The 10906-nt window shown below is 40.9% G+C and overlaps 1 protein-coding gene across 2 annotated transcripts in view; it reads right to left on the bottom strand.

The window, feature by feature from the left end:
* Nucleotides 1-6622: 6622 nt before the first annotated feature.
* Nucleotides 6623-10906, bottom strand: part of ST13 (ST13, Hsp70 interacting protein) — a 21714-nt gene continuing 17430 nt past the window's right edge. The window contains exons 11-12 of one of the 2 annotated variants that reach the window (XM_014521809.2): nt 10803-10903; nt 6623-8304 (exon numbers count right to left, since the gene is read on the bottom strand). In XM_014521809.2, coding sequence (XP_014377295.2) covers nt 8176-8304; nt 10803-10903 — 230 coding nt within the window. In that variant the 3' untranslated portion in view covers nt 6623-8175. The remainder of the gene's footprint in view (nt 8305-10802; nt 10904-10906) is intronic. The other variant, XM_025208927.1, reaches the window with a different exon arrangement.

The raw sequence follows: 10906 nt of genomic DNA, 5'->3' as shown, positions 1-10906 counted from the left end.
AGGGAAATAAAATGTACACACCAAGGTTCTGGTCCTGTAAAAATCTCCACACAGGTAAACTCTTGTACCTTCAAAAAGCCCCCAGTTAAATCAACTAGACTCCATACCCACACAGGGTCTACCCAAGCAGAGGTCCTTGGAGAATCATGGCTCAAATTTCCTCCCCTTCTTCATTAAAATACCTACATTCTACAGCAAAACCCATGAGACGTAAACTATTTAAGCTCTGAAGTGAATACTAAACTAGTGGGAGGTAACCTTTTGGGCGGGTGTGCCATAAATTAGCCCTGCAATTCTTCCCAAGCGCCACTCCAGTCTCCTTCCTCTGCCCTATCTGATTTGTTCTGCTGCCTATCCCCTCCCTCATTTGTCCTGTGCTAAATACTGAGGCTGCCCATGCCACTTATGGCACACATACTGGAGGCTGGCCACCCCTGTACTACACAAGTCCACAAAATAAACAAACAATCAAACAACAAGAAAACCCCAAAACAGTAAGTATAAGAAAGATTAACAGTAAGACAAAGTGGGTGTGTCTACACATCGCCCTACAGCAACGTAGCAGTGCTCTGTGTCGCCATGCAGCCATCACTGTAGCGGTGCACTCCACAGACATAGCACTCCACTAAGGCGACATAGCTGGGAAATCTAAGTGTACACTACCTGCATGGCATTTTCCATACCGTGCCATACTTTAGTACTTCCAAAAGGAAGTACTAAAGCACAGTGACATGTCGATGTGCCCAGTAAATATAAACCAAATTTTCATCTTTTCCTATTTGTGCAATACTATCCAAAATCAATTCCCTATCTCCTCTCACCACTGTTCTCACTGCCACTTCCATTCCAACTCTGCATTGCTAGATAACTGGCCCAAGGACATTACAATCACGGAGGCACCCAGATCATTATTGGGAGGGATACAAATACTCTTTCTAATTTTAATTTATGCCAGTTTCCTATGGGCTGCCTTTACCACTTTTTTATTTCAGATGTGGGGCAAGGAATGAGGAAAGCTTAAGGACACGACATGCTTAACTTACTGCCTCTGAGTCTCAACCCAAAGAATAAGGAAAAAGAAGGAAAGCTCTTTGAATTTAAAATTCTCCTACCTTACAAAGACAGCTTGTTACAATAGCACCCAAACAGATTTCAAAATAAATTGGTATATAGTACTTTGTTTTCTCTCGGAAAAACAACTGATTAGGGAAGCCAGCGTGGGCACACATAAAGACAGACCTGTTATTGCTTTTAACAGGTTTTTTCTAATCTGTGGAAATAAAAGTCCTCCATATGAGTTAGACAAAGTGTGAAAGCCACAGCAGAAATTACCTATGCTGATAACAAGTACCTTTAGGGCATATTGTGAAAAACATGTAGTTCAGTATGTGATCACACAAGCTAGGCAAAGCCAAGTGTAGTCAAAGGAACATAGGAATTGCAGTAGCAGACAGAATCAGTATTCAAGATACTCCAGAGTGCTGTTCCTAGGAGTGACTGGTGCCTGACATTTTAGAGGAAGGGCCCAAAACTCCATAATTAGCATATTTTTTAATTTTTTTTCCCCTCAGTCTGAAAGTACCTGAAACTTAATTACCTTCAAAGAAAAGCTATACTTCAAGTCATGGCTCTGATTTTCTCCTAGAATATTATTCTTTCCAGCTCTGCATATAAATAGTGCTTTAAATTGAGATCTACATGAGTTGCCCCTAATAAAGTAAGTGTGTTTATGCAGAAACGTAAATCCAGACAGATTTTTTTACCACGAGAATGGCAATGAATCCCCATTTTGGTTAGATACATGACTTCAAGCTGTCTGGAGATATAGCTAGCTGTCTTAGTCCATAAGCCCTCAGAGTTAATTGACTAAACTAAAACTTTTTTTTACATGAGAACGGCGATTCTGGAACATCAGGAAGCAGTCTCTGAAGAAAACTGGGATGCCCAGTGGGTGTGAAGCTGGCCCAGTTTAGCCATTTATGGTTCAAATGTTATTTCATGCATGATTCTCAATGGTGATGTGAACCCTGTGTTGAATCACTGCCACTACTCATCCTGCCTCCAAGTTTCCAGATCCTCCAGGAGTCCCTTGAAGTTGTATGTTTGACTCCCCCATGCTGCCAGCATGTACTTAAGGAAGGACATGAAAGAAAGGCATGTATTAACTTGCCAATATCATGACAATTTATATCAGTGATTAGGGAGCCACAGGAAAAAGTAGTGCTAACCAAAGAGCCATGAAACACACTCTCCTACATGAATGGTAGCAACATGTTCCAATTCAAAAAACAATACTACAGTATTTGTACCATGGTTGATAGGGAACAATAGCACGTTGTATTATTCACAACTGCAGCAAAGTTATACCAAATGCATGCTAGAATACGTTGATGCCAGTAATATTTTCTGCAGAAAGCTGCATTAGAAAGGCCACTTGTTGAATGGGAAACAGAATCTGGATACCAGTGATAAAACCTGCATTAAGCCTTGCAAATCACCTTAGACTGTGTCCTCACTACAGAGTTAAATTACTACCCTTTAGTTTTTCTGCTTAACCCCATTTAACTCGCACACATCTGTCCTGCACATAGGTAGAGTGAGAGAGATGTTGGAGCTGTGATGATCCAGAAAAGATATGAAGCCAGGATTTCTTAGGGTGATCTTTTATACATATCTTTTTATACTGCACATAGTAACTTGAGCCACGTTGTAGTTACCGAGTTCATGATGGCTCTACACTGAACCGAGGTGATAGGTTTCCCGGAAGCACCTCTCTCGATTCTTAGCACTGCAATGCTTTTAACCATTCTTTGAAATCTTTTATGGCACATTCTGTGGGAAATGCCTGTTCTTTCTAGGTGGGTTTGCAAGAGTAGGATCAACCTGACAACTGCTTGCATCATGCCATTTCATGCTGGGGTTCCAGCCAGTGATGCCTTCTTGTGCAGAGTCACAGATCTACTCAGAATGATGGCCCATACCAAATATTGGCATTGATGAAATTCTAACTTTAGGTCTGGGAGGCAGATAAGAGACATAAGATACAGTGTCTTGCCTTTTAGCAGTGACTTGTCATCCTCAGAAAACAATCATGTAATTTGCTAAACAGATAACACAGGCTACAGGCAGACATGGAGGAAGGAAGAAGACAGCCTCATGTGAACTTTCATAGCTGCAGAATCTCCCTGTACTGACTGGCAGCTCTGGAACAGGATCACAAGTGCTGGGGTGTAGGATTACACTGTCAGGCAGATCTAGGATTAACAACAGGACCATTTTTTTTGCATGAGAAAAGCTATCCTTTCCTGGAACTATAGCAGCTGGCTACAATGAGACAGACCATAAAAATCCCAGAAATGTGTAGTTATTGCCATTTGGAAGTGGACATACCCAGACTACTACAGGTTGGTCAGTTGCCATTAGGGAGTCAACTGTCAGGGTTGTGGCAGTGGAGGTTGGCAAGGAAATACCAGCTTTTACACTCAGTTATTTAAATTTAGAAGCCTGTATTGCCTACTTTGGGCACATGACAGGATGGTGCAGGATTTCCCCTGCCCTCCTTCCACTCTTAAATTCCTAAATGGGTTTGTATCAATATCACATGGGCACTTATCAGGTTGCCCACCAAGGAGCATGTGGTTGTGTCACCCAGATTAGATAAGTTTTTCTGCAGCTTTGTAACATCTCCTGTGCATGTATTTCATCAGAGTACCATGTATGCAGGGAAGGAGAATGCACAGGTGCTGCTGGTCACATGTCCTATCCCTCAATTGCTTAACTGTCACCAGACAACATCAGCTGCTGGACTTAGTAGCAGAGAGGGAAGGCCATAGCAAAAGTCCAGACTTGTACCAGGGCCAAGACTTCAGTTATGTTGGGACCTATAAGCAATCATTCAGTATGCTCTGACCCCTCTGCTGCTGGCAATCCTGGACAATGTACCTGTTACTTCATCTACTTCCAACATCCTTAACTGAAGCCTGCCTCTGCTGGTCTTCTCCAGCACCTTCTATTCTGCAAGTGGTTTAACTGGTGGCAAAGTAGAAGTGGTTCAAATTCCTGGCAAAGTCCCTGTGCATCTCCAGCACCAGAGTTCCTTGTTCTCTTCCTTCTGCTCAGGAAGAAGGAAGTGGTTTCCTGTGTAGTGCGCAGGTTTGTTATTACCCTGAAATAGAATAGTTTTCTGATAAACATACTGTTAGGTTTACAATAATTTAGATTATTAAAAAGTATTAGCTTTACAGCTGAATACAAGGCATGACCTGTGGCCTAGCAATGCAGCTGACCACAAGGCAGATTGATAACTAAGCCTTTGCTTGTGTCAAGTAATCATTTTAACTGTATTAAGCATTTTCTGAGTTAAAAAGTGGATCTGTGTCTGTGTGCTAAAAAATCAGCTACAGCAAGAAGTAAGATAAGACAGGGAAACCATTGTTCTGGGTGCACTGATTGTGTCCTTGAGAAGTATCTACTACTGTGTAAGGTTTTGCTAACATATTATAATGTTACTGTTACTTAACTTTTAGCTTTTAAAAGTGCTAGTTCAGCTTAATAGAAATATGCTGTTACAAAGATTTAAAAAGCACCGCCCAAATATTGCTTTTTTTGTTAACCATAAAGTCTTGCCTTGTTGTAATAAATATAAAAGATCACCTCACCCTTAGGGGGGGCCATTTTGCCTTTTGCTGGCTTTATGGTCTTTGCTCGAGCAAATAAACAGCTGTCTTTCTTTACCCGCGTTGTCTGTCAATCAAATTACAGCTAGACAACGAACCTTAGGGAGGTTTCTCCCACCACACCTGTATGGCATTTGTGACACAGGGGGTACATGCTGGTGCACATGCACCCCCTGAGCATGGTGGTGCGCCCCCCGCAAAAAAGGCACTGTCAACACTATCAGCAGCGCCTGCAGGGGGTTACCGCTCACCCCCACCCCACCAGCTACATCTATGGGCAGTTCATGATTGCTGCTGGCTGCTGCCACTGGTAGTATCTGCGGGTGGTCGCTGACCACTGTTGGTGCTTGACTCCCCCTGACAATGCCACGGTCGCCTGCAGCAGCTTCACACATGCCTCCACCACACTTCCACCACTGAGTGTGTTGTCACCACCTGAGGGAGCTCACCAGGCCCCTCCCTGCATCCAGTGTCACATGGCATTCATGATGTATGGCTATTCCAACTTACACTTGGGCAGACAATCTTGAGAAGCAGCAAAGCAAACAGCTCTTCTGTCCAAGGAAACAAACAACATGCTAAACCTCTTTAACTGTATTGCAGCTTTTCTCTCATTGACATGCATTTTCTCCAAGCTTATATTCTCTGCTCTAAAGCAATTCAATTGGAGGATTTCTCTCTTCAGGTCAATAGAATAAATGCTTTAAGTTTTAATAAGATTTGGGAACTTGTGTACCTAGGGCCATGTGGCAAATCCAATCCTATCCCTGCAGACATGGGGCTTTTGTGATGTTTGGCAGTTAGCACTCCCTATTGTTGCAGGGAGAAGCAGCACCAGTGGGCATGCTCCATGTACTGAGCAGGGAAATATGGCAGTAGCCAGGTCCCAGTGCTTGTCTGACCCTCACCCAAGCTGGGTAATTCCAGTTTGCAACCTGAAGAGGTTGCTGATTTGGTATCAAGTGAACTTTAATAGTAACCCCTCAGCACTATTACAGGTTTCCTCCCTGTAATGCAACCTGGCAAATGGCTCCTTTAAATACTACAGCAGCAACCTTTGGTGGTATTGGCCTTGGATCCACTGGGTGTGTGGGACATTTGATTCTGGCTTTCCAGATAATTCAAGTAGAATCCATGGCTGCTCCTGTCTCCCCAGAGTAACAGCATGAACACAATCCATTCCTTCGATTGTTTATTACTTCTGTAACTTTCTCATTCCAAATTGTCCAATCCTCAGGTTCCACACTTTCTCTTTTTAGATAAGGTACTCCAATCCTACTCAGTTTTTGGTTTAATTTCCTTTTAGGAAAACTGTTGTACCTAGCTCACCCACAATACCAATCATAGCACTCACTTTTTCCACTGCCCTATAAGGCACTTTGTACAATTTTATTGCTTAGTTTTAGGAAGGCCTAGACTCCAGTTAAGAGTCTTAGTATAACTCAGTTTGCTCACTACAGTTGCCAGCTGCTGATTTACAATATAAAGTCATTTAGTTCAGGGATGTAAAACAGATAAGTGGTACAGAGCTAGCCTTTGGGCCCTATTAACATTTCCGCAAGAATGCTGGTGTCAGTTTCTCACCAGCTAGCCCAAGCCAGGGAACAATTCTGCCCTAGATCCTACCTGTTATGAAGAACTGCACAACTTGATTTAACTTTGTAGGGAAGACAAATGCTTAGTTAGGCAGATCCTCATTGACACACTCAACTGGATATTGTTTGGTTAAGAATTGTGTCCCGCATACAAGTGTTTCAGTTTAACAATATTAGTTTACTACAAGTTACACAAAGCCAAGAAACAATTTTTCAAAACCTTATTTTATTTTTAAAGGCAAAAGTATTCAGAATTTTATTTCTTAAGCAAAAGAAAAAAAAAAAAATCACATTATTTCCACTCTGCATATTTTAAAGAAGCGTTTGGGGGGTTATTTTTGCAGGTATATTTTAAATTCCTAAGCAAGTCCAGATTAAAAATTTAATAAAAAAATTATGGCTTCAGACAAAATTACAACAGCAAAGGACAGAACTTGCAGAAGACTTAAACACAGAGCCACTTACATTAAATTTCCCAATTCAAAAAGTAGGAGGTAATGTTTAGTAAAGACAAAAGACAAAGCAGAAGCAGCAAATGTCTTTATTGTGTTAGTCACAAATCCACTGAACACATCAGCAAAGACGCACTGTTCCAAGAATACCCATGCTGTAAATTCACAAAATGTTAAAAAAATATGCCCTCTTTGTGCCAACTACTCCACCTTTTCCTTATCCCAAGCCCCAAAACCATGAATCTACATGGGGACCACTGGAACAGCATTATATTAAAAAAAAAAAAAAAGACGACAAAATTAAAGATGGAAGACTAGGTAGTGGAAAAGGACAACTACTTTAACTGACAAGAGGACTGAAAAAAGAAAAAAGCTGAAAACTTTGGCCAAGGGATTCAATTTAATTCTGTAGGCATATTAGGACTCAAATGCACTCAGATCCAGAGTTGCTCTATTATTGGGTTTACTTTCCTCATAACTGATAAACAAAACAGTTCTACATTTGTGTCCCCCTAATGACTTGCACATTGGACGGGCCACAGGCTGTAGTGGGAACAAGTTTCCTTCCTTCCAATTTTCAAGTGGATGTAATCCAAAGAAATACCTTAAAGAAAGCAAGTGCACCCACTGATGATCTGCCAATCAGGAATAGAAAGGAGCAGGTGGTGCTTGCCCTTACTTGCTTGGACAATATAAAGCACTACGTAAGCGTGCTTGACAGGAGTAGAGCAAGTAACCAAGCCTTGGTAGCAGCCGCAATCTGGGCATACCAGACCAATCAAAAACAGATTTTCCTTCTGCTGCATGGATGTTGTGGGTAAGGTCTGCCATTATCAGCACTGCCAGAAGTTCCAGTGTATAACCCAAAGTTATACTTGTCACCCTGGTTGGTTTTGATTTAGAACAGCTATATACAGCTGATCACCCATCCACACGTACAGTAAATAAAAAGATCTGTGCAACAATAACTGTAGATAGTTCCTTCATCCAGTTAACACTTTACACTTGTCCCACCATACCTACCTATGATTAGACCAACTTTTTGTCCCAAAAGGAATAATACAGACCCCAAAGTTAAAGTTCCTCTTTCTTTACTCGCTGGGTAGCCAGGTTAACAGTTTTATTTATTTAAAACACCCTTTTGGTTGAATTAAACTATCTACTGGAAGATTACAATTTCTTGTAAGTCTTCATTTGAAGGAGATGGCCTTTAATACTTGCTGCAACTCTTGGGCAGAGGTAATTGAAAATATTTTATTTTTATATAAATTTGAGCAACTGTAAACCAATCATTGCAATACATGTGATGCTTGGAGGCAAGAGAGTAATTCTCTTTAAAACACCCCACTTCTCTCTAGAGAAGATGAGAGGTACAATGGTTTGTGTTATTGCAACTTCTGGTAAGTAATCAATCCTTTTTCTCATTTAGACATGGTTTTAGTATAAGCGATTTTATGGTTTACTTCCAAATTTGGCTGACAGTTTGCCAATGAGATTCATGACCTTGGGATTATTTTGGTACTTTGACATATTAGCTGGGTTCTGGGCAACATCTTGGAATGCAACCATAACTTCTGGATCCTACAAAACAAAAAGATAAGATTTATTAAAATGTTACTCTGTTACTACAAGGCCTAAAGAGTTAAGTCTTCTGACAGTACTAGAGATTGAAGCTGAAGGCAATGCAATGCTGGACACGTAACTTGATTGATGCCTAAAGCTGAGCAGTGCAAGGAAAGCTCAAGTCATGGACAAGATCTCTAAAGAAAACCCAGATATTGTAAAATGTAGTACGGCAATTCATCAGGTAATCTTCTGTTGTTACCGAATTAGTATGACAACAATGTGCAAAAAGATATTGGTAGGTAGTGTTTTGGATACTGGCATATTACTTAGTATATTGGGAACAACTGAATTGTGATAAAACTGCAGAGGGAATGGGATGGAGATATTTAAGCAAAAAGAATTATATCACTTTCTATGAATAGTTTAGGTTAAACTATGGTATTACACAAAGCAAAACATGAGGGAGGGGAGGAAGGATGCAAGTCATACTCAACACAGGAAAAGCAAATCTCTTCCAAACACATGCTAAACTACTGATTCCTTTGCGTTTTAAAATGTTCAGACTGCTTGTAAAATGCTAAGCCAGAGGTTCTCAATCTTTTTAGGCTCCAAGACCTTCTGACAGACCCTTTGGAAAATGTCAACCTTAGGTTGCACTTGATTTTTGACTACAGAAAAATAGAGCAATTCTTTTTGTTTCAAAGAACTCAGAAAGACCACAGTAGGTTGGAATATTTTGAGGCTATGGATTCCTATCTGAAATTTCTGGGTTCATCTACAGCAGCCTGGTTGAGAATCACTGTACTTAGCAGGGGTAGCCAGTAAATGGATACAAAAGCAGCCATCTTGCCTACTTTTCAAGTCACCTCTATACACAACCATAAATCAGCTCCAAAATGGAATGAGCTATGACATGATTTAAGTGAAGGCTAGGATTCAGTCACAGGAGTCTTTCTATGCCATATTTACTCATATACCATATGAACCATTCCCCCCCCCCAAAAATCAGTCCTCTAAAATTGGGGTGGGGCATCTTGAACCCTTAAGGAAGCTACGTTTTCTGCACTGAAATTGAATCACGTAATGGCTGCTATGGGCTGTGTTCTTCTAGCACAGAAAGGAGGGGCAGAGTGTATCCTTCAGTTATTTTTAACCCACTTATAGCTGGTGAGCATTAGATACATAGTTCTGAAGTTGCAGCTAGAGACTGAGTGATCCTGTATAATGGGCTCTGCCCCTCCTGCCTGGGGCCAGCATTTAGCCATGCTGAGCCCTTGCGATAACAGTTAAGATTCTGGAAAAAGTCTTTTCTCTTCATTCTTTGTTCCCAAAACAGTGTGCACCCTCAAATAATATCCATTATGTGAATAATATGTTGTTAGTTTGTAAAAAAACCCTCTGCAGATGGGCATGTGATACATGTTAATATGGTGGTTCAGTGTGCCAACGTACTAGTGATTCATTATTAACATGCACAATTCTGAAATGATTAAACAAAAAGAGAAATGAAAAATATTTTATACGCTTCCCATCAGCATTGTTTCTCCTCCACCCATAACTTAAAAAAGGCTGACAAATAAGCCCTGGGGCAAACTGGTGAAAGGCTTCTCTACTCTAACTAACTGGTTTAACAGGGTAAAAATAGACTTAAAATGAGAAAGTAGACTTTCAGAGAGATAACAGGATTTTCCAGATCAATTCACTGATGCATCTTGCTGACTAAAGTTTTGTAAGAGGCAAAAACCATAGCATATGTTGAAAAGAAAAGCAAAAAATTCTAGAGCTAGCCACACTAAGATGTCACAACAGTACAAGGAAAAGAGCTGACCTGAGCTTATGTATAATTCTACCAATAAGATCTGTGTGTTCATGTTCAGAGAATAAAGTGGTAAAGTCATGTACAGTAAGCTCAGATCTTGTAAGAGCCTTTTGAGGTAACTTCACTCCATAGGCATTTTTTAGATGTGTCGCATGCATTTGTGTAAATAGCAAAATGTGCACCAGTGCTGAGAAAATGCCAGCAGCGCACTTTTGAACTAAAACACACCAAAGACGTTTTAGTTCAAAAGCACACCGCTGCCGTTTTCCCAGCACTGATGCACATTTCCCCATTTATACAAATGCATGCGATGCAGCACGGGGTGCATCAGCTTGCATGCAGATGCACTGGATCTCCAGCGTGTTGTAGCATGAAAAGGTATGTGTATTAATGGCCTACGTGGCTGACAAAAAGCTCCCAGAAAACAGAGTTCCCTATGCAGCTTATAATGTTATAAGCCAAACTAAAAGTATGATAAAATGGGATGTTAAAAGAAAGCAAGCCTCACCCAGCTAGAGAAAAACCTTTATGTTCATTGGGAGGGTTTCAATATCTGGCTGTTTGGTTTGTTGCCCTTTAAAAGGATTAGAGTGAGAAAGATCACATCTCTACACCCCCGTCTCTCATCCCAGTATTCATGAACATGCATAAAATGAAAGAAAGACTTTCACATTCAGTGGCTTGCAACTCTCACCTGCATAGCTGCAAGAACCTCTGGGTCACTGAGAATCTCATTGAGACCAGGCCTTCCTGCCATCCCAGGCATACCTCCAGGAATTCCTCCAGGAAACCCACCTG

The sequence above is a fragment of the Alligator sinensis genome, unplaced genomic scaffold, assembly GCF_000455745.1.
Source record: "Alligator sinensis unplaced genomic scaffold, ASM45574v1 scaffold215_1, whole genome shotgun sequence".
In the NCBI taxonomy this organism is placed as follows: Eukaryota; Metazoa; Chordata; order Crocodylia; family Alligatoridae; genus Alligator; species Alligator sinensis.
Note: the sequence above shows the minus strand (reverse complement) of the source record. Positions and strands in the feature narration are given on the sequence as shown.